This window comes from Felis catus, chromosome A2, assembly GCF_018350175.1.
Source record: "Felis catus isolate Fca126 chromosome A2, F.catus_Fca126_mat1.0, whole genome shotgun sequence".
NCBI classification, from domain to species: domain Eukaryota; kingdom Metazoa; phylum Chordata; class Mammalia; order Carnivora; family Felidae; genus Felis; species Felis catus.
This window is the reverse complement of record NC_058369.1, coordinates 10741371-10763619: the sequence shown is the minus strand read 5'-3', so window position 1 is coordinate 10763619 and position 22249 is coordinate 10741371. Positions and strand designations below refer to the sequence as shown.

At 39.1% G+C, this 22249-nt stretch overlaps 3 protein-coding genes across 3 annotated transcripts; 2 read left to right on the top strand and 1 right to left on the bottom strand.

The window, feature by feature from the left end:
• Positions 1-448: 448 nt before the first annotated feature.
• Positions 449-1820, top strand: LOC101081871 (olfactory receptor-like protein OLF4). Its single transcript, XM_045047280.1, has one exon. It carries the CDS (start codon positions 452-454, stop codon positions 1382-1384), a length of 933 nt encoding a protein of 310 aa, XP_044903215.1. The 5' UTR covers positions 449-451; the 3' UTR covers positions 1385-1820.
• Positions 1821-10156: 8336 nt separating this feature from the next.
• On the top strand, positions 10157-18091 carry LOC101081612 (olfactory receptor-like protein OLF4). The gene is given in 3 exon segments (XM_045042151.1): positions 10157-10593; positions 10595-11097; positions 18003-18091. Coding segments are annotated over 3 exon segments (1029 nt in total).
• A 1024-nt stretch (positions 18092-19115) lies between these two features.
• LOC101081366 (olfactory receptor-like protein OLF4) lies at positions 19116-20119 on the bottom strand. The gene has a single exon (XM_011290016.4). It carries the CDS (start codon positions 20088-20090, stop codon positions 19116-19118), a length of 975 nt encoding a protein of 324 aa, XP_011288318.4. The 5' UTR covers positions 20091-20119.
• Positions 20120-22249: the final 2130 nt, after the last annotated feature.

The following is a 22249-nucleotide window of genomic DNA, read 5'->3' as shown; positions in this document are numbered from 1 at the left end:
CAAAAAGAATGAAATCTTGCCATTTACAACAACGTGGATGGAGCTAGAGTTTATTATGCTAAGCAAAATAAGTCAGAGTAAGACAAATACCATATGATTTCACTCACCTGTGGATTTAAAAAAGAAAACAAATGGACAAAGGGAAAAAAGAGAGAGGTAAACCAAAAAATACACTCTTAACTGTAGAGAACAAACTTGCCAATGGGGAGGGAGATTTGGGGGAAATAGCTGATGGGGATTTAGGAGCGCACTGGTCCTAAAGAGCACTGGTCAAGTGTGCAACTGTTGAATCACTGTATTCTACACCTGAAACTAGTTTTACACTGTATATCAACTACCTGGAACATAAATAAAAGAAAAAAAGAAAAAAAGAAAATGTATAAATAAAGCCATTTGCTTGAAAATTAATCATGTTATTTTTTTTTCTCTCCTAAGTAGTCAACTCCACCAGATGGAACTAGGCAATGATACACACATTTCAAAGTTTCTTCTTCTGGGATTTTCAGAGGAACCAGAATTATGGCCCCTCATATTTGGGCTTTTCCTCTCCATGTACCTGATCACTGTGTTTGGGAACCTGCTCATCATCCTGGCCATCAGCTCTGACTCCCACCTCCACACCCCCATGTACTTCTTCCTGGCCAACCTGTCCTTTGTAGACATCTGCTTCACATCCACCACTGTCCCGAAGATGCTTCTGAACACCCAGACTCAGAGCAAGGTCATTAACTATGCAGGCTGCATTAGCCAGATGTATTTTTTCTTACTCTGTGCAGAGCTGGATGACTTTCTCCTATCTGCAATGGCCTATGACCGGTTTGTGGCCATCTGTCACCCCCTGCACTACACTGTCATCATGAACCCCCAGCTCTGTGGATTGCTTGTTCTGGTGTCCTGGATCATCAGTGTTACAAATTCCTTGTTACAAACCTTAATGGTGCTGCAGCTGTCCTTCTGTACAGACATGGAAATCCCCCACTTTTTCTGTGAACTCAATCAGATGATCCAACTTGCCTGTTCTGACACCTTTCTTAATGACATGATGATGTATTTTGCAACTGTGCTGCTGGGTGGTGCTCCCCTGGCTGGGGTCCTTTACTCTTATTCTAAGATAGTCTCCTCCATATGTGGGATCTCATCAGCTCAAGGCAAGTACAGAGCATTTTCCACCTGTGCGTCTCACCTGTCAGTTGTCTCCTTATTTTACTGTACAGGCCTAGGAGTGTACCTTAGCTCGGCTGCTACCCAGAGCTCCTACTCAAGTGCCACAGCCTCGGTGATGTACACGGTGGTCTCACCCATGCTGAACCCCTTCATCTACAGCCTGAGGAACAGAGACATAAAGAGGGCTCTGAAAAGAATCGTTGGGGTTCCAGTGACATAAGGACCAATTGTCCGGGGACTGAAGACATGCCCATGATTGCAGGGCTCAAAACCTCAGAGCTAGAATCTGCCGTTCTTTGATCAGACTCTGGAAGAAGAATATGCTTTTCTATTTATTTCCCAGAATTTCATTTGCTTGACTTCAACTTCTCCATATTTTTTTAAGTAACTCACTTATTAAGCCTCTGCTCTGTCTGATATATAGACGGTTTCCCCTTTGTCTATTTCCTACTTTTTCAAATATTTTTTCAGTTTTGATAAAAAAATATTTGGAAATTCCCACTTGTCTCCTGGGGTAACATGAATTTCTTAAAAATAATTTCTACTCAAACAACATATATCATTCCAAGTAATTTTTCTCCTGTTTTACTAAAAGGATAGCCATGAGTTATATTACTCATATAGAAAAAAGGAAAACAGAGTGGATGTTGCTCAAAAAATTAAAAATAGAACTACCCTATGACCTAGCAATAGCACTGCTAGGAATTTATCCAAGGGATCCAGGAGTGCTGATGCATAGGGGCACTTGTACCGCAATGTTTATAGCAGCACTTTCAACAATAACCAAATTATGGAAAGAGCCTAAATGTCCATCAACTGACGAATGGATAAAGAAGATGTCACTAATATATACAATGGAATACTACTTGGCAATGAGAAAGAATGAAATCTGGCCATTTGCAGCAACATGGATGGAACTGGAAGGTATTATGCTAAGTGAAATAAGTTGGGCAGAGAAAGACAGATACCATATGTTTTCACTCATAGGTGGATCTTGAGAAACTTAACAGAAGACCATGGAGGACGCGGAGGGAAAAAAAAAGTTACAGAGAGGGAGGGAGCCAAACCATAAGAGACTCTTGGATACTGAGAACAAAGTGAGGGTTGAAGGGGGGTGGGGGAGAGGGGAAAGTGGGTGATGGGCATTGAGGAAGGTACCTGCTGGGATGAGCACTGGGTGTTGTTTGGAAACCAATCTGTCAATAAATTATTTTTAAAAAAAAGAAAAAACTACTATAACCAAGACCATTCATATAATTTCATAATACAGGAAAGTATGAGACCCCAGTTTTTCACTTGTGTATATCAATACTTTGTCCTTCACTGCCTTGACTTCTCGTTCTGACAATGTAGACTAATATAGTTCATCTTATAGGTAAGCCATTGCATTCCATTCTCCTTATGATGATCATGTTCTCCTATGCAGCGGTATCCACAGTGCTTACAACAATGATTGGCAAAATGATCACCAAATACATGTCTCCAAATGGTGTTTACAACAGAAACACATATTTGAATAAATAGATTAACTTCATACGGCCTTTGAGTCGAGGAAGATCTTAACTATGATGAAGAAAAATTGAAATTATACTGAGTATTACTGAGCAAAATATTTCATTTTGTGCTGTCCATCTACTCACTGAAGTATGGAGTTAGTTTGGTGTCCATGTACTAGAGTTGTATTTTTTCCATGTTTTCCAAAAACATGTTTATGGTGATTTTACTGAATCATCTTAACTCTTTCTGCTGCATACAGATAGGACTCATTCCACTGCTCTAAATGAAAGATCATAACCATGCTATGGGCAATGATTGAACAATATCAATATCATCTTTTATATATCATACATATATATCCTCATGATCAAAGGATGACTCTTTAGACATTGAATTCCTGTCCAGTCATATGATTCAGGTCACAACTTTGGTGCCAAGAGCCTTGTCCTTCCAACTTCTCTTGATTACCTGGTTGGAACCCTAACAAAGTCTCTTTATAACACAGCCTATCTAAAATAAATTTTAATAACAGAGTAACCATGACTTCTGTCCCCAAATATCAGCACAAATACCTAAAATGGGAAGAAGCATATTATTATAATTCCTCTGGGTTCTGGTTGCTGTTATAATTATATCTGTTCCCTAGGACTGTGTAACAAACCCTTCTGAAAACACCTGTTTTAATATAATGTCTTTGTAATCGAATGGGATTGTCTGGTGGGAGTTGTTCTGATCTATTCAATTCTGTGCTACTTATCAGTCTCTACATTGTGTTTCTTTTTTTTTTTTTAAAGAAACTTTTATTTTATTTTATCTTATCTTACTTTATTTTATTTTATTTTATTTTATTTTATTTTAGAGACAGCACATGAGTGGGGAAGAGCTGCAAAGGAAGAGAGAGAGAAAGAGAAAGAAAGAGAGAGAGAGAGAGAGAGAGAGAGAGAGAGAGAGAGAATCTTAAACAGGCTCAACATTCAGCATGGAGCCTGATGCAGGTCTTAAACTCATGAACCGTGAGATCATGACCCGAGCCGAAATCAAGAGTCAAACGCTTAGCTACCAAGCCACCTAGGCACTCCTATTTTTCATTTTCTTACTGACAGGGTTGAGCAGGCACTTCAATACTCTTCTTGTGTCAGTCCTTGCTATACACAAGAAATAAAGTGCTTCATTCTTAGCCATAATAAATTACCCTTTAGGCATGTTTCTGACTTGTTTTCATATCTTTGTTATTCCTTATTGGTCTTCTTGGCATTTGGGGAGTAGATGTATTTCTGAAAGTTGCATCACCTTTGGCCATCATCTGGAAGGTATTTTTATTCATCATTTGACTAAAGATCATTTTTCCATTCTAGAAGTCTATATGAATCTGTGTATCTTTGTGTAAGATGAAATCACAACTTACTTACTGCTTCTTCCCCACGTTGTAAATGCGCTTCTGATATACCTTTTCATTTCCAAGTCTTTGGCAATCTGCCCTTGAATTAGTGACCAATGTTGGTATCATTAGGTTATTGTTCTTGTAGGTCTTTATGTAAGTTAGTAGCACATATTCATTCAATTTTGTTGTTTTCATTCAATATAGTTGTTTAGAAACAGTAGACTTAACCAAATGTTATTCTTACTGATTTTCTTTGTTCCAGAAGTCTTATAAAATTTCTCTTCCATTTTATGCATGAATTCCTATTCATACACTTTCATACAAATGTTTCAGTAAGATCCTATGCACATCATGAATGCTCTTTATATTTCAGTGCAGGCTTTTCTTCTACCTTGTGTCCCTTTTCCTTCTTTCCTAACAATTCCTCATGGACTTGTCTCCAATCCACTAATGTAATGCTGGCTCCTTTTTTGATGAATATCAATGCAAAAATCCTCAACAAGTTATTGGCCAACTGGATCCAACAATACATTAAAAAATTATTCACCATGAACAAGTGGGATTTATACCTGGGATGCAGGGCTGATTCAATATCCACAAAACAACCAATGTGATTCATCACATCAAAAAAAAGACAGGACAAGAACCATATGATCATCTCAATAGATGCAGAGAAAGCATTTGATAAAATACAGCATCATTTCTTGATAAAAACCCTCAGGAAAGTAGGAACAGAAGGATCATATCTCAAGATCATAAAAGCCATATATGAAAGACCCAATGCTAATATCATCCTCAATGGGGAAAAACTGAGAGCTTTCCCCCTAAGGTCAGGGACAAGACAGGGATGTCCACTCTCATCATTGTTATTCAAAATAGTGTTGGAAGTCCTAGCCTCAGCCATCAGACAACACAAAGAAATAAAAGGCATCCAAATCAGCCAAGAGGGGATCAAACTTTCACTCTTCACAGATGACAGGATACTTTATATGGAAAACACAAAAGATTCCACCAAAAACTGCTAGAACTGATTCATGAATTTGGCAAAGCTGCAGGATATAAAACCAATGCACAGAAATCAATTGCATTCCTATACACCAACAATGAAGCAATAGAAAGGGAAATCAAGGAATCCCTTTTACTATTTACAAGGATCCCATTTACAATTGCACCAAAACCTATAAAATACCTAAGAATAATTCTAACCAAAGAGGTAAAAAATCTATACACTGAAAACTATAGAAAGCTCATGAAAGAAATTGAAGATGGCACAAAAAAATGGAAAAAGATTCCATGCTCCTGGATAGGAAGAACAAATATTGTTAAAATGTCAATACTACACAAAGACTTCTACACATCCAATGCATTCCCTATCAAAGTAACACCAGCATTCTTCACAGAGATAGAACAAACAATCCTAAAATTTGTATGGAACCAGAAAAGACCCCAACTAGCCAAAGCAATCTTGAAGAAGAAAACCAAAGCAGGAGGCATCACAATCTCAGACTTCAAGATGTTTTACAAAGCTGTAATCATGAAGACAGTGTGGGACTGGCACAAGAACAGACACTCAAGTCAATGGAACAGAGTAGAGAACCCAGAAATGGACCGACAAACCTATGGCCTTGACAAAGCAGGAAAGAATATCCAATGGAATAAAGACAGTCTCTTCAGCAAGTGGTGCTGGGAAAACTGGACAGCAACTTGCAGAAAAATGAACCTGGACCACTTTCTTACACCAGACACAAAAATAAACTCAAAATGGATGAAAGACCTCAATGTAAGACAGGAAGCCATCAAAATCCTCAAGGAGAAAGCAGGCAAAAACCTCCTTGACCTTGGCTGCAGGAACTTCTTACTCAACACGTCTCTGGAGGCAAGGGAAACAAAAGCAAAAATGAACTATTGGGACCTCATCAATATAAAAAGCTTCTGGGAACAAAAATAATATAAAAACAGGGAGGGGGACAAAACAGAAGAGACTCATAAATATGGAGAACAAACTGAGGGTCACTGGAGGGGTTTTGGGAGGGGGGATGGGCTAAATGGGTAAGGGGCATTAAAGAATCTACTCCTGGGGGCGCCTGGGTGGCGCAGTCGGTTAAGTGTCCGACTTCAGCCAGGTCACGATCTCGCGGTACGTGAGTTCGAGCCCCGCGTCGGGCTCTGGGCTGATGGCTCAGAGCCTGGAGCCTGTTTCCGATTCTGTGTCTCCCTCTCTCTCTGCCCCTCCCCCGTTCATGCTCTGTCTCTCTCTGTCCCAAAAATAAATAAACGTTGAAAAAAAAATTTAAAAAAAAGAATCTACTCCTGAAATCATTGTTTCAATATATGCCAACTAATTTAGATGTAAATTTTAAAAAATAAAAAATAAAATAAAATAAAAAGTTTCTGCACAGCAAAGGAAAAAATCAGCAAAACTAAAAGACAACCAACAGAATGGGAGAAGATATTTGCAAACGACATATCAGATAAAAGGTTAGTATCCAAAAATCTATAAAGAACTTATCAAACTCAACACCCAAAAAACAAATAATCCAGTGAAGAAATGGGCAAAAGACATGAATAGACACTTCTCTAAAGAAGACATCCAGATGGCCACCAGCATATGAAAAGATGCTCAACATCACTCATCATAAAGGAAATACAAATCAAAACCACAATGAGAGACCACCTCACACCTGTCAGAATGGCTAACATTAACAACTCAGGCAACACCAGATGTTGGCGAGGATGCAGAGAAAGAGGATCTCTTTTGCATTGTTGGTGGGAATGCAAGCTGGTGCAGCCACTCTGGAAAACAGTATGGAGGTTCCTCAAAAAAACTAAAAATAGAACTACCCTAGAGCCAGAAATTTCACTACTAGGCATTTATCCACGGGATACAGGTGTGCTCTTTTGAAGGTACACATGCACCCCCATGTTTATGTTTATAGCAGCACTATCAACAATAGCCAAAGTATGGAAAGAGCCCAAATGTCCATTGATGGATGAATGGATAAAGAAGATGTGGTGTATATATACAATGGAGTATTTCTCGGCAATCAAAAAGAATGAAATCTTGCCATTTGCAACTAGGTGGATGGAACTAGAGGGTATTATGCTAAGCAAAATTAGTCAGACAAAGACAAATATCATATGACTTCACTGATATGAGGGCTTTAAGACACAGAACAGATGAACACGAGGGAAAGGAAGCAAAAGTAATATAAAAACAAGGAGGGGGAACAAAACATAAGAGACTATTAAATATGGACAACAAACAGAGGGTTACTGGAGGGGTTGTGGGAGGGCGGATGGGCTCAGTGGGTAAAGGGCATCAAGGAATCTACTCCTGAAATCATTGTTGCACTACATGCTAACTAACTTGGATGTAAATTAAAAAAATAAAATTAAAAAAAAGGTGCCTTTTTGCTACTTGTTTAAAAATTCTGATCCCAATCAGTGGGACAGCCCTTTGAGTATTTTCACAAGATGATCAGTGTGAAAGAGATTACTTGTTGATTCTTAAAACTATTAGCTCAGTTAAAGATTCACATATTTGATTTAATTTGCCTATTATTATTATTATATGTCCACATATTATATGCCTATTTATCTATAATTATGAGCATTTGAAATAATTGTTGTAAATCACAGCTTCTCTATTGACTTTTAGTTAGGTCTTTTGGCCCATAAAATAGTTTTAAAATTCATTTAGTGAAATGTATGTATCTTCTACCTTCTGAGTTTTTTTTCTTGCCTTACAAATGATGATTTTCCCACCAGTAGATTTTATATGTAATTTTCTAGATGCTCATCTAAAATGGAATGGTTACTCTTACACTGGGGGTTTACTTACTCCTTTGGATTTTTGGTGCAATGTGTGAAATAAGGAAGCACCACTCTTCCTTCCACGTAGAAAGCCTTTGTGCCAGCTTTCACTCAACAATCCAGTCTTTTCTGACGACACTTAAATGCAGCTTTGTCAAGTATTAAATGTCCATATATAATGAGACCTAATTCCTGACTCATTCAATTAATACTGAAAGAGCATCTGCTCTGGTGCCAGAAATTTTTAAGAACTTTATATGCTATACTCTTTTTTTATCCAGGTCTTGGGGAATTTTATTACTTTTCTCTGTTGATTTTGTTGACTTACTGGTCCTGTAGATCATGTTTCAGTTACTGCTCAAAACTTCATTCAGTTTTGTATAACATGGTTGTACTGAAACTGCTCTTTAACCTGGTTTTATTCTGTCTGTCGTTCTTTGTATTTCATAATGTCTCATTTTCATGAATCCGTTTCTATATAAGTGCATATACATCCACATACTTTTGTAAAGGGAAGATGAGCAGACGTTCCTGCTCCTTTGGTAATCACGTCACGATGACACACAGGAGTGCAGTAAAAATAAATGTGAGTACAAAATAATGTACTTGGGTAAGTTACATGAAGCTTATTCAGAGTTAGGGGATAGATTGTCATGGGGTGTTTAGGATTTCATAGGGTCTGGAGAGCACGTTACCTGTTGGACAAGGAACAGAACCATGACTAGTTGTGCTCATCAGACTTGTCAAGAAAGTGACTAAAATTCAAAGCATAAGAACAACAAATACACACCAAAAAAATGCCACATAAGACAAGTGACAAAGAGGCTTACCTCATCCTCTATTTGGCCATATAAAAACTGATTAATCAAATGAATATGGAATAAACACAGGAAAATCAAGTCTGCTCTCTTCTATCTGCCAATAAAAATGCCCAAATTATGAGACGTGTTGGTTTATTCTCTTGCGATGTTCAATCTGTGATGTTCACGTCATAAAGATGTCGCTACTTTTCTCATTTAGAGAAATTTATTTTGCCCTTTAATTATTTTTGCTGGGTGTAAATGGGATATAATTAGGATTGGAGGCCACCAACACCATTCTCTCCCTCTCTCTCTGTCTCTCTCTCTGTCCGTTGAACACAACTTTTAAATTTTTCTTTACATACAGGCCAGAAGAAGACCATTCCAAAATGGAGCCCCAGGATTATTTGTCCTTAGGAAGCAATGAATAGGACTTTCTGGTACTATTTCTACTTTCCTTCTGGGAAAGGTAATATGATGTGTATGCATTCATATCCTAAAAAGTGTGTTGGGGCAGGCAGGGGGAGGTGAAGACATACAAGTAACACACACCAGGAGGATACGGTGCAGTGTGTGTGTGTGTGTGTGTGCGCGCGCGCATGCAGTGACAGCAGGTCTCAGAGCAGGGGTTTATAGGCACCTCTATTCCAGGTTGACCCTATAATACACAGGTCAGACTCAATCAACAGATGATACTGACAAGGGATGTTCAGTTGACAGGATGCTATTACAACCAGATTAACAAAGTGCAAGAGGTACATAGTGTGGACAAGGAGCTCCCTGTGTCTTGAATTTTAAGCAGCTGCGAGGCCACATGGATCCACAAAATTCGCTGCCAGTACCTCTCATCACTCTCCCTCTTTTCAACTCCCCGCCATTACACTGGCTTCCTTCTGAGCCTTGATTTTCTGGAAAAAAAAAAAGTGTTTCCGCAGGGCCTTTGCACTGTCCTTCCTCCTGCCAGGAAGACCTCCTGTCTTGCACTCTCTCTTCTTTGAGGTCTCTGTTCAAATGTCACCTTCTTAGTCAATCTTGACTGAACACCCAACATAACAGCCCATCCACTCTTTCTTTTGACTTGCCTTCATTTCCTTCATAGCCTCAGTCCACATCTCAGGATTATTTAATTTTTATATACGTGTATATCCTATCACCAGCAATGATTAATAGGTACCTTTTCTTTTCAGCACCGTCTACTTTATGACTTGGAAATGCTGAAAACATGGTTGATGGTCTATATATTCCTCAAATGCATGAGATAATTTCTTATTAAAACTGCACAATACCCAGCCTTTTGGGGAACATCCGATGTTGGGATGAAAACTCCTAATAAGAGAGGAAATGGGGATCCCCTCCAGAGCACCCATCCATTCACAAAATATTGAAATAACTTTCTTGACTGGAAAATGTAAATTGTAGCATTTCAACAATGTGAGCCATGTCTATTGATGTGAAAATTAGTCATGTTATTTTCCCCTTTATTGGTAGTCACCTCCACCACATGGACCCAGGAAACGATATAGGAATTTCAGAATTTCTTCTTACGGGATTTTCAGAAGAAACAGAACTGCAGCCCCTCGTATTTGAGCTTTTCCTCTCCATGTATCTGATCACTGTGTTTGGGAACCTGCTCATCCTCCTGGCCGTCAGCTCTGACTCCCACCTCCACACCCCCATGTACTTCTTCCTGGCCAACCTGTCCTTTGTAGACATCTGCTTCACCTCCACCACCGTCCCGAAGATGCTCTGGAACATCCAGACCCAGACCAAAGTCATAACCTATGAGGACTGTATCACACAAATGAACTTTTTCATAACCTTTGCAGGGATGGACGACTTTCTCCTGAGTGTGATGGCCTACGACAGGTTTGTGGCCATCTGCCACCCGGTAAACTACATGGTCATTATGAGCTCCTGGCTCTGTGGACTCCTGGTCCTGGAGTGCTCTGCATTCCTTGTTAGAAAGCTTAATGGTGTTGCAGCTGTCCTTCTGTACAGTCTGGGAAATCCCCCACTTTTTCTGTGAGCTCAATCCGATGATCCAACTTGTCTGTCCTGACACCTTTCTCAATAACATGGTGGTGTATTTTGGAGCTATTCTGCTGGCTGGTGGTCCCTTTTTTGGGATCCTTTACTCTTACTATAAGATAATTTCCTTCATACGTGGGATTTCATCAGCTCAGGGCAAGTATAAAGCATTTTCCACCTGTGTGTCTCACCTTTCAGTGGTCTCTTTATTTTACTGTACAAGCCTAGGAGTGTACCTCAGCTCTGCTGCTACCCAGAGCTCCCACTCAAGTGCAACAGGCTCAGTGATGTACACGGTGGTCACACCCATGCTGAAATCCTTCATCTATAGCCTGAGGAGCAAAGACATTATTTCCTCTGATGAGATTCTCTGGTATGGCAGCTATAAAAGGGCCAATTGTCTTGTGCTGAAAAGTACCCATGATTGCAGGGTCCAAAATCTGACCCAAATGTTGAGATTCTTTGATCAGATTGTGGGAGTGGAACATGCCTCTTCTATTTTTTTCCTTGAATTTCTTTTTTTTTAAATTTCAACATCTGTGTACAATTTATGTAACTCCCTATGTTAAGCTATTTGATATGTCTTATATCTAAAAGATTTTCCCTTTGTCATTTTCCTACTCTCCCAATGTGATTCCTCACCTTTGATGTGAAATATTTGGAATTCTCACTCATTTCAAAGGACTACATGGATCTGTTACGAATAATTTCTTCTCAAATAAACTGTATCATAGTGAGTATTTTTTCTTTTGTTTGACCAAAAAAAAAAAAAAAAAAACCCAGTCATGAGTTATACTACTCCTATGAAAGTCTACTCTTGGCCATGACTCATTGATATAAGAGTATAAGAGAGTCATTAGAAATCATTGTAACCTATCTGCTGTGTTGAAAGAAAGCTTGAAAGAAACTTGGAGGGTAAAGAAAGGAAGAGAATGGAGGTTTTCATTAACATGGAATTCAAGGAATGTAGAAATTTAGGCAAAATAAATTATAATAGAACAGGTAGTCATAAATTAATGATATATGGCTTTTCCTATCTTAATGCCCAGAGGCCTCAAAGACAGAACCATATTTACATTTATGCAAGGAGACATTCTCTGAACCAGGCAATAGGCTGAATACCTCCCAAACTGACCTTATTTTGTTTCTTCTACTTAAGTAGGGTTTCAACACAAAACGCCTTTATCCAAGAAAGCTAAGTGAATGAGTTGAGAGGCTTAAATTCCTTTTATTAAAAAAATTGGGGCACCTGGGTGGCTCAGTCAGTCAAGTGTCCAGCTTCAACTTAGGTAATGATCTTGTAGTATGTGAGCTTGAGCCTTGCGTTGAGCTCTCTGTTGATAGTTCAGAGCCTGGAGTCTGCTTTGGATTTTGTTTCTCCCTCTCTCTATGCCCCTCCCCCACTTGTATATTCTCTCTCTCTCTCTCTCTCTCTCTCCCTCTCTCTCTTAAAAATCATTTAAAACATTTATTGGATAAGTGTCTTTGTTATTTACTATTGCTGCTATATCCAGTTACCACACTAAGGGTTTAAAAGAAAAAAATTTCTACTCTTCCCGGTCTGGAGGTCAATGCCAAAAATGAATCGCATTTGGGCTAAAATTAAGATGTCTCTGCAAGACAGAAGAGAGCTTGAATTCCTGCCCACTTATGTGATTCCAGGTCACCATTTTTTCTCCACAAAAATGCATGTCCTTCGGACCTCTACTGGTTACCTGAATAGAATCTTCAATGGAGAGAATTTTTTTAAGTCATCCAAAATAAATTTGAATAACAAAATGATCATGAATGTTGCTGAATAGCAAACCATCCTGAAAACAAATGGCTTGGTAGAATATCTTTAGTATCAAGTAGAATTGTATGGTGATGAGTTGTTCTAATCTCTGTTGATGTCCTCAAGGATCTTGAATCAGGTTTTGTGTCATCTGAGAAGGCTCTGCTGATCTTGCCAGGGTTTGGGTCTTGGCTAGCTAGCTGTGGCTGATTAGAGTGGCCTTGGCTTGGACAACTGGGCTGTGCTCCACATGTCTTCACTTCTTCTGGCAGCCCATCTGGTTTTATTCTCTTTTCAGAGCAGTATTTCAAGAGAGAGCAGCAGAAATTCACAGGGCCTCTAAGGTCCACTGCCACTTCTATCATATTCTGTTGGCCACAGTAAATAAAAAGTTCTAATCCATCCAGAATCAAAGATGGAAGAATAGTCTCCACCTCCTGATGGAAGGTACTGTGCGCATTGCCAAAGATATGACTACAGAGAAAGACCAGGACTTGGGGCCATCTCTGCAAACAGTCTACTACTGCTGTTAATTTCAATTCAAAAGGTTTATTTCCAATCCACATTCAGCAGTGGAATGATCTAAGAGAAGACAGTGAGAACGAATTAGGCGTCTAATGAGCAGTTATGGAAATTCTACTTCAGAGGGTAAGGTTGTAAATATTTCCTGCATGCCTCTTGCCTATACATCACCTTTCCTAGTATAAGGAAAGATCAAATAAATAAAAGGTTTACTTTCCAGATGGCTCAGAGATACCAGGGACCTTGTATCTATTTCATTGAGTAATGGAGCTAACAAGTGTTCTATCACTGATACTATCTTCACAGAATCCTTCTGTAGATACTGTTTTCCTATTGATAGACCTCACCATTGAAATACTCATAATAGTTTCCACTCTGGTATCTTTTTTATGGGTATAATTCCGCTAGGATGAGGTGACATTTGAAATGCAATGGAAGACAGAGACATAGGAATGTTTTTCTTCATTTTTCCAGCCTTACTGAAATTTAATTGACATATAAAATTGCGGAAATTTAAGCATACAACTTGGTGATTTCATGTACATATATGTTGTGAAATGATCACCATAATAGGTCAGTGAACACATCCATCACTTCACATAGTTACCACTTCTTTTTGTTGTAAGAACATTTACTATATACTCTATTAGCAACATTCAAGTATACAACACAATAGAGTTAATCATAATAGCCATGTTGTACATTAAGTCCCCAGAACTTATTCATCTTATAACTGAAGGTTTATAGACTTTCACTAACATCTTCTCATTTCCCCAAACCCAAGCCACTATCAAACATCAACCTACTCTGTTTCTATGGTTTAGATTTTTATATTTCACATATAAGTGAGATCATACAGTATTTGTCTTTCTCTGTCTATGTCACTTAGCATAATGCCCTTGGGGTCCATTCATGGTTGAGCAAGGAAAAAAATGTCTTCATTTATTATTGCTGAACTCCACTGATAGATATGCCATCATTATTAATTCATCTGTTGATGGATGCTGGGCTGTTTTCAAATCGTGGCTGATATAATGCTGTAGTTAATGTAAAAGTACAGATACCTGAGATGGTCACAAGTTTGTGGGATTTAAACCATGCACTTGTGAGTGGCTGATGGGTGAAAGAAGAAATGAAAACTGAAATTTAAAACTCATGAATCAAATGAAAATGGAATCACCGCATATCACAATTTATGGTATGTTACAAAAGCAGCTCCAATAGAGAAGTTTATAGCAATAAATGCCTACATTAAGACAAATAAAAAGACCTGAAGTAAATAACCTAAACTTTGATTCAAAGGCCTGGAAAAAGAAGCACCAACTAAGTCCAAATCAACAGAGGAAAAGAAATAAAAATCAGAGAATATATAAATGATATATAGACCAGAAAACCAATAGAAAAGATTAACAAAGTGAAGAACCAATTTTTTAAAGTGAAGCAAAATTGACAAGCCCTTAGGTAGACAAAAAAAGGAGGAGAAGGCTTAAATAAATATAATCAGCAGCAAAATATTATATCTTACAACCAATATCATAGAAATGCAAAGAATAATAGGAGACTACTATGAATGATCTCATTCCAAGAATTTGGACAACCTAGAAAAAAAATGGATAAATCCCTAGAAACATACAATTTACCAAGACAAAATCAGGAAGATACAGGAAATATGAACAGACCAATAATGAGTAAGGGTATTAAATTAGTAATCAAAAATCTCCTAGCAACAAAAGCCCGTGAACAGAGATCTTCATAGGTGAATTCTACCACTCATGTAAAGAAGAATTAATGACAAATTCTTCTCAAACCCTTCCAGAAACTAGAGAGGAAGACACATTTCAACCTCATTTTCCAAGGCCAGATTTGCCTTAATACCAAAGTCAGAAAAGGCCAGTACAAAAAAATAAAACTATAGACCAATGTCCCTGATGGACACAGACACAAAATTTTTGAAAAATACTAGCAAAACGAATCAAACAACACATTGAAGGGATTTTACACCATGATCAAGTGGGATTTATCCCTGGGATACAGGGATTGTTGAGCACAAACAAATCACTAAATATGATACACCCCATTCATAGGGTGAAATATAACAATCATATCATCATTTCAATACATGCAGAAAAGGCATCTGACAAAATACAGCATCCTTTAATGATTTTTTTAAAAATCTTTGACAAACTGGGTATAAGAGGAACACACCTCAACAAGAAAAGCAAAAGGCTGTATATGACAAACCCACAATAACATTGTACTCAGTGGTGAAAGATTAGAAAATGTCTCTTCTGAGATCAGCAGCAACACAAGGGGGTCCACTCTCACTGCTCCTATTCAACATAATCTTTCATGTCCTAGCTAGAACAATCAGGAAAGATTGAGAAAGTAAAAAGCACCCAGATGTCTTCTTCGGAAAAGTGTCTATTCATGTCTTCCACCCATTTCTTCACTGGATTACAAATCAGAAAGAAAGAAGTAAAATTGTCTTTATTCACAGATGATACGAACTGAATATAGAAAACCCTGTAAAGTCAGGGCACCTGGGTGGTTCAGTTGGTTAAGAGTCCGACTTTGGCTCAAGTCATGATCTCAGGGTTCATGAGTTTGAGTACTGCATCGGGCTCTATGCTGACAGCTCAGACCCTGGAGACTGCTTTGGACTCTATGTCTCCCTCTTTCTCTGCCCCTCCCCCATTCATGATCTGTCTCTGTAAAAAATAAACATTGAAAAAAAAGTAAAGAAAATCCTATAGACTCAATCCTTAAGAGCACACTCACAGTGATGAGCAATGAGTAACATGTAGAATGGTTGAATCACTATATTGTACTGCACTATATTGTTCTGTGTGTTGATTTTCTGCCCTGCACCAATAAACTTTATTGAATTGAAAACTACACTCATGGTAGACCTTTTGCAGGTCTATTCACCACTTCACCACTTATCTCTGTATCCGTGTACTTTGCAATGTGACTGCGAAGCTCCTCCCATTGAGAGGTGGGGTCGATTTCTCCACTTTCAAATCTGGACTGAATTTAGTATTTTATTTGCCTTGGCTAAGAGTGTATGGTGAAAATGACAGTGTGTCTGAAGGGTCCTTGGTGTGTTTCTGCTGCGCTCTTGGAACCCTGTCTCTGCCATGGAAACAAGTCCAAGCTAGCCTGCTGTAAGAAGAGAAATCACGTGGAGCAGAGCCCTGTTGCTCTAATGAAAGCCAACCTAGACCAGCCTATCACCAGCAAGCCCCCATATGTGAGAACACAGCCAAGATTAACAGAGCTCCTCCAGCTGACCCATAGCTGACCACCACCTCATGAGGAGACCAACAGAGACCAAAAGACTTCCCCAATACAGACCTCCATGTGATGGATGGAGCTAGAATGTATTATGCTAACTGAAATAAGTCAGTAAGGACAAGAGTAAGATCATATGATTTCACTCCTGTGTGGAATTTAAGAAACAAGACACATGAACATAAGGGAGAGGGAAGAGAGGCAAACAAACCAGAAGAGGCTCTTAATGATAGAGAACAAACTATGGGTTGACAGAGGGAGGTGGGTGAGAGATGGACTAGATGGGTAACGGGTACTAAAGAGGGAACTTGTTGTGGTGAGCACTGGGTGTTGTATGCAAGTGATGAATCACTGAATTCTACTTCAGAACCAATAGTGCACTACATATTAACTAACTAAAACATATATTTAAAAAGCTAAAAAAGATAAAAGAAAAAAGCTAAAAAGATAAAAATCTTCCACACTGCAAAGGAAACAGTCAGCAAAACTAAAAGGTAACCAACGGAATGGGAAAAGATATTTGCAAATGACATATCGGGCAAAGGGCTAGTATCCAAAAGAGCTCACCAAACTCGACACCCGAAAAACAAATAACCCAGTGGATAAATGGTCACAAAACATGAATAGACACTTCTCTAAAGAAGACATCTGGATGGCCAACAGGCACATGAAAAGATGCTCAACGTCGGTCCTCATCAGGGAAATACAAATCAAAACCACACTGAGATACCATCTCATGCCAGTCAGAGTGCCTAAAATGAACAAACCAGGAGACTATAGATGCTGGCGAGGATGTGGAGAAACGGGAACCCTCTTGCACTGCAGGTGGGAATGCAAATTGGTGCAGCCACTCTTGAAAACAGTGTGGAGGTTCCTCAAAAATTAAAAATAGATCTACCCTATGGCCCAGCAATAGCACTGCTAGGAATTTACCCAAGGGATACAGGAGTACTGATGCATAGGGGCACTTGTACCCCAATGTTTATAGCAGCATTTTCAACAATAGCCAAATTGTGTAAAGAGCCTAAATGTCCATCAACTGATGAATGGATAAAGAAATTGTGGTTTATATACACAATGGAATCCTACTTGGCAGTGAGAAAGAATGAAATATGGCCTTTTGCAGCAACGTGGATGGAACTGGAGAGTGTGATGCTAAGTGAAACAAGTCATACAGAGAAAGATACCTTATGTTTTCACTCTTATGTGGACCCTGAGAAACTTAACAGAAGACCGTGGGGGAGGGGAAGGAAAAACAAACAAAAGGTTAGAGAGGGAGGGAGCCAAAACATGAGAGACTCTTGAAAACTGAGAACAAACTGAGGGTTGATGGGGGGTGGGAGGGAGGGGAGGGTGGGTGATGGGCATTGAGGAGGGCACCTGTTGGGATGAGCCCTGGGTGTTGTATGGAAACCAATTTGACAATAAATTTCATATTTTAAAAAAATGTTTCAAGCATTATCTTAAAACATTTACTTTTGGCATGGCTTGTCATGCAGTAAGCATATAGCTTACTGACACAATAATCAATGTAAATAGTACTGAGAATATTAAGAATAACCTACTGCTGCTTCTTTTTTGTCATTTGTTCTGATATTTGAAGGGAGCATTCATAATGACCTGGTTAGTCACATTAATTTTGGGTAACTGTATTAAAAAGGTACTATCACTGAGTTTCTCTTCCAGGTAGAGATTGGAAAGACCTGTATGTTTTTGCACGGATAACTTGTAGGACTCTCAGGCACAAGTCTCCATTCCCAGAACATCACTGGGCATGAATTCAAGCTCTTGTCTGAGTCATCCTTTGATCATGAGGATTGAAGAGATTTTAGAGCATAAAAAAGTGAAAGAACGTAATGAGAGAGTGCATACACATATTGTTCACTCACTCTATCATTTTTAGGACATCATTTTTAAAGGGGGAGATATTAAGTTTAGGGCAATGGGAATCATAATATTTGTAGGCAGCACTAGAAATTTTCAAATAGAAGCAGCAGTATCATCCAATGAAATAGTATAAAATCTGCCACTAGATTCTTCACTCCAATTAATAAATCCCTTTAAACATGGACACCAAATATCCCATACGTCAATAAGTAGTTATGCATCATCAAAAACAGATTTTGTGCAATAAAATACAGCGTGATTGAAAGTTTTATGTCATCATTTTTTTCAGGTCTTCTCGGATAGTAAGCCCATATTAGTCACTTGGTTTATGCAAATTTGTCTTTCTGTACTTTGCACTTGGAGCAGAGCATGTTTTTCATAAGGAATTTTTGCCTTACTATTCTGTGCCAGGGATACTGTGGATGCTGAGCTGATAAGAGAACAGGATCCTAACGAGGATCCCAAAACCCCACGACTAGTGACAAAACAAACTAGTATGTTAATGTCTACATTATCAGGAAGAGAATTTAAGGTAGAATCTATAAAGGAATGGCAGACACAGAGTGAAAAAAAAAAAAACCCTGTGATCTCACAATTTCCTCTACAATAAAATTATATACATGGCCTCAGTTGCCAAATGTAGTTTATTCCACAAAACTAGGACCGTTCATCACTATATGAGGCAAATGGGAATTTCCCAATTGTTCTGATTCAAGGTTGGGACTAACTTTGGAAACTAGGGAGAAAAAAAGGAAAAACTATTGGGTATCAGGAGCAGAGAGTTAATCACAGGGACTTATTTAAATTCAATAAAGCAGTTGAACGTTAGAAAAACTGAAACTCTAGGCTATAAATCGAGGCATTAAGTTCTTCTTTCATGATCTGGTTAAAAAATCACAAACTCAGGCTATTAAGCATTAAGCCTGCAATGACTAGTACTTCTTAAGAAATGGCCTTTTTATGGCTTCCCTCTGAAAAATACATTTAGAGCCTCCTTTATGTCTCTGTTCCTCAGGCTGTAGATGAAGGGGTTCAGCATGGGCGTGACCACCGTGTACATCACCGAGGCTGTGGCACTTGAGTGGGAGCTCTGGGAAGCAGCAGAGCTAAAGTACACACCTAGGCTGGTACAATAAAATAAGGAGACAACCGAGAGGTGAGATGCACAGGTGGAAAATGCTTTATACTTGCCCTGAGCTGATGAGATCCCACATATGGAGGAAACTATCTTAGAATAAGAGTAAAGGACCCCAGCCAGGGGAGCACCACCCAACAGCACAGTTGTAAAACAAGTTACCATGTCATTAAGAAAGGTGTCAGAATAGGCAAGTTGGATCATCTGATTGAGTTCACAGAAAAAGTGGGGGATCTCTACCTCTGTACAGAAGGACAGCTGCAACACCATTAAGGTTTGTAACAAGGAATTCAGGACACTCACGATCCAAGACACCAGAACCAGCAGCCCACAGAACTTGGGGTTCATGATAACTGTGTAGCACAGTGGGTGACAGATGGCTACAAAGCGGTCATATGCCATCACAGTCAGGAGGAAATTGTCCAAAACTACAAAGAGTATGAAAAAGTATACCTGCGTGATACAGCTTTCATAAGTTATGACCTTTCTCTGTGTTTGTATATTCACCAGCATCTTGGGGACTGTGGTGGAAGTGACACAGATGTCTACAAAGGACAGGTTGGCGAGGAAGAAGTACATGGGCGTGTGGAGGTGGGAGTCAGAGTTTACAGCCAGGATGATGAGCAGATTCCCATGTATGGTGACCAAGTACATGGACAGGAACAGCCCAAAGAGGAAGGGTTGCAACTCTGGTTCCTCTGAAAGTCCCAGAAGAAGAAATTCTGAACTTCGTGTATTGTTGCCTAGTTCCGTATCGTTGATGTGACTATCAAAATAAGAAGAACATGACACAATCATGCATTACTAACCTGGCTAGTGCATTGTTGTTTATATTCTGCACTCAAGAAATTAATTTGTATGGAACATGATAAAAACACTAAAATGTGGGAATAGAAAGAACCTATCTCAACATAAAGCCATTAGTGAAAAACCCACACCAAGCATGATACTCAAGAGTGATACAGTATGCATTTTTCTGTATGATCAGGAATAAGGAAGGGTGCCCACTTTCACATCTTCTACTCAACATAACACTGCAAGTTCTGGCCAGAGCAGAGAAAGAAGAGGTATCCAAACTGGAAAGAAAGAAAGAAATTTATGTATGTAGATGATGTGATCTTGTATGTAGAAAATCCTAAAGATGCCACAAAAAGACTAATACCACTAATAAATCAATTCAGCCAAGTAACTGGATACAAAGCCAACCCTCAAGAACTCAACTGCATTTTTATATACGAAGAGGAAACAATCTGAAAACAAAATAAAATAATTCCATTTATGTGACAACAACACCCAGTGCTCATCCCAACAGGTGCCCTCCTCAATACCCATCACCCACCCTCCCCTCCCTCCCACCCCCCATCAACCCTCAGTTTGTTCTCAGTTTTTAAGAGTCTCTTATGCTTTGGCTCTCTCCCACTCTAACCTCTTTTTTTTCCTTCCCCTCCCCCATGGGTTTCTGTTAACTTTCTCAGGATCCACATAAGAGTGAAAGCATATGGTATCTGTCTTTCTCTGTATGGCTTATTTCACTTAGCATAACACTCTCCAGTTCCTTCCACGTTGCTACAAAGGGCCAGATTTCATTCTTTCTCATTGCCACGTAGTACTCCATTGTGTATATAAACCACAATTTCTTTATCCATTCATCAGTTGATGGACATTTAGGCTCTTTCCATCATTTGGCTATTGCTGAGAGTGCTGCTATAAACATTGGGGTACAAGTGCCCCTATGCATCAGCACTCCTGTATCCCTTGGGTAAATTCCTAGCAGTGCTATTGCTGGGTCATAGGGTAGGTCTATTTTTAATTTTTTGAGGAACCTCCACACTGTTTTCCAGAGTGGCTGCACCAGTTTGCATTCCCACCAACAGTGCAAGAGGGTTCCCGTTTCTCCACATCCTCTCCAGCATCTATAGTCTCCTGATTTGTTCATTTTGGCGACTCTGACTGGCGTGAGGTGATATCTGAGTGTGGTTTTGATTTGTATTTCCCTGACGAGGAGCGACGTTGAGCATCTTTTCACGTGCCTGTTGGCCATCTGGATATCTTCTTTAGAGAAGTGTCTATTCATGTTTTCTGCCCACTTCTTCACTGGATTATTTGTTTTTCAGGTGTGGAGTTTGGTGAGCTCTTTATAGATTTTGAATACTAGCCCTTTGTCCGATATGTCATTTGCAAATATCTTTTCCCATTCCGTTGGTTGCCTTTTAGTTTTGTTGGTTGTTTCCTTTGCTGTGCAGAAGCTTTTTATCTTCATAAGGTCCCAGTAGTTCATTTTTGCTTTTAATTCCCTTGCCTTTGGAGATGTGTCAAGTAAGAAATTGCTACGGCTGAGGTCAGAGAGGTCTTTTCCTGCTTTCTCCTCTAGGGTTTTGATGGTTCCTGTCTCACATTCAGGTCCTTCGTCCATTTTGAGTTTATTTTTGTGAATGGTGTGAGAAAGTGGTCTAGTTCATTCTTCTGCATGTTGCTGTCCTGTTCTCCCAGCACCATTTGTTAAAGAGATTGTCTTTTTTCCATTGGATGTTCTTTCCTGCTTTTTCAAAGATTAGTTGGCCATACGTTTGTGGGTCTAGTTCTGGGGTTTCTATTCTATTCCATTGGTCTATGTGTCTGTTTTTGTGCCAATACCATGCTGTCTTGATGATTACAGCTTTGTAGTAGAGGCTAAAGTCTGGGATTGTGATGCCTCCTGCTTTGGTCTTCTTCTTCAAAATTCCTTTGGCTATTCGGGGCCTTTTGTGGTTCCATATGAATTTTAGGATTGCTTGTTCTAGTTTCGAGAAGAATGCTGGTGCGATTTTGATTGGGATTGCATTGAATGTGTAGATAGCTTTGGGTAGTATTGACATTTTGACAATATTTATTCTTCCAATCCATGAGCACGGAATGTTTTTCCATTTCTTTATATCTTCTTCAATTTCCTTCATAAGCTTTCTGCAGTTTTCAGCATA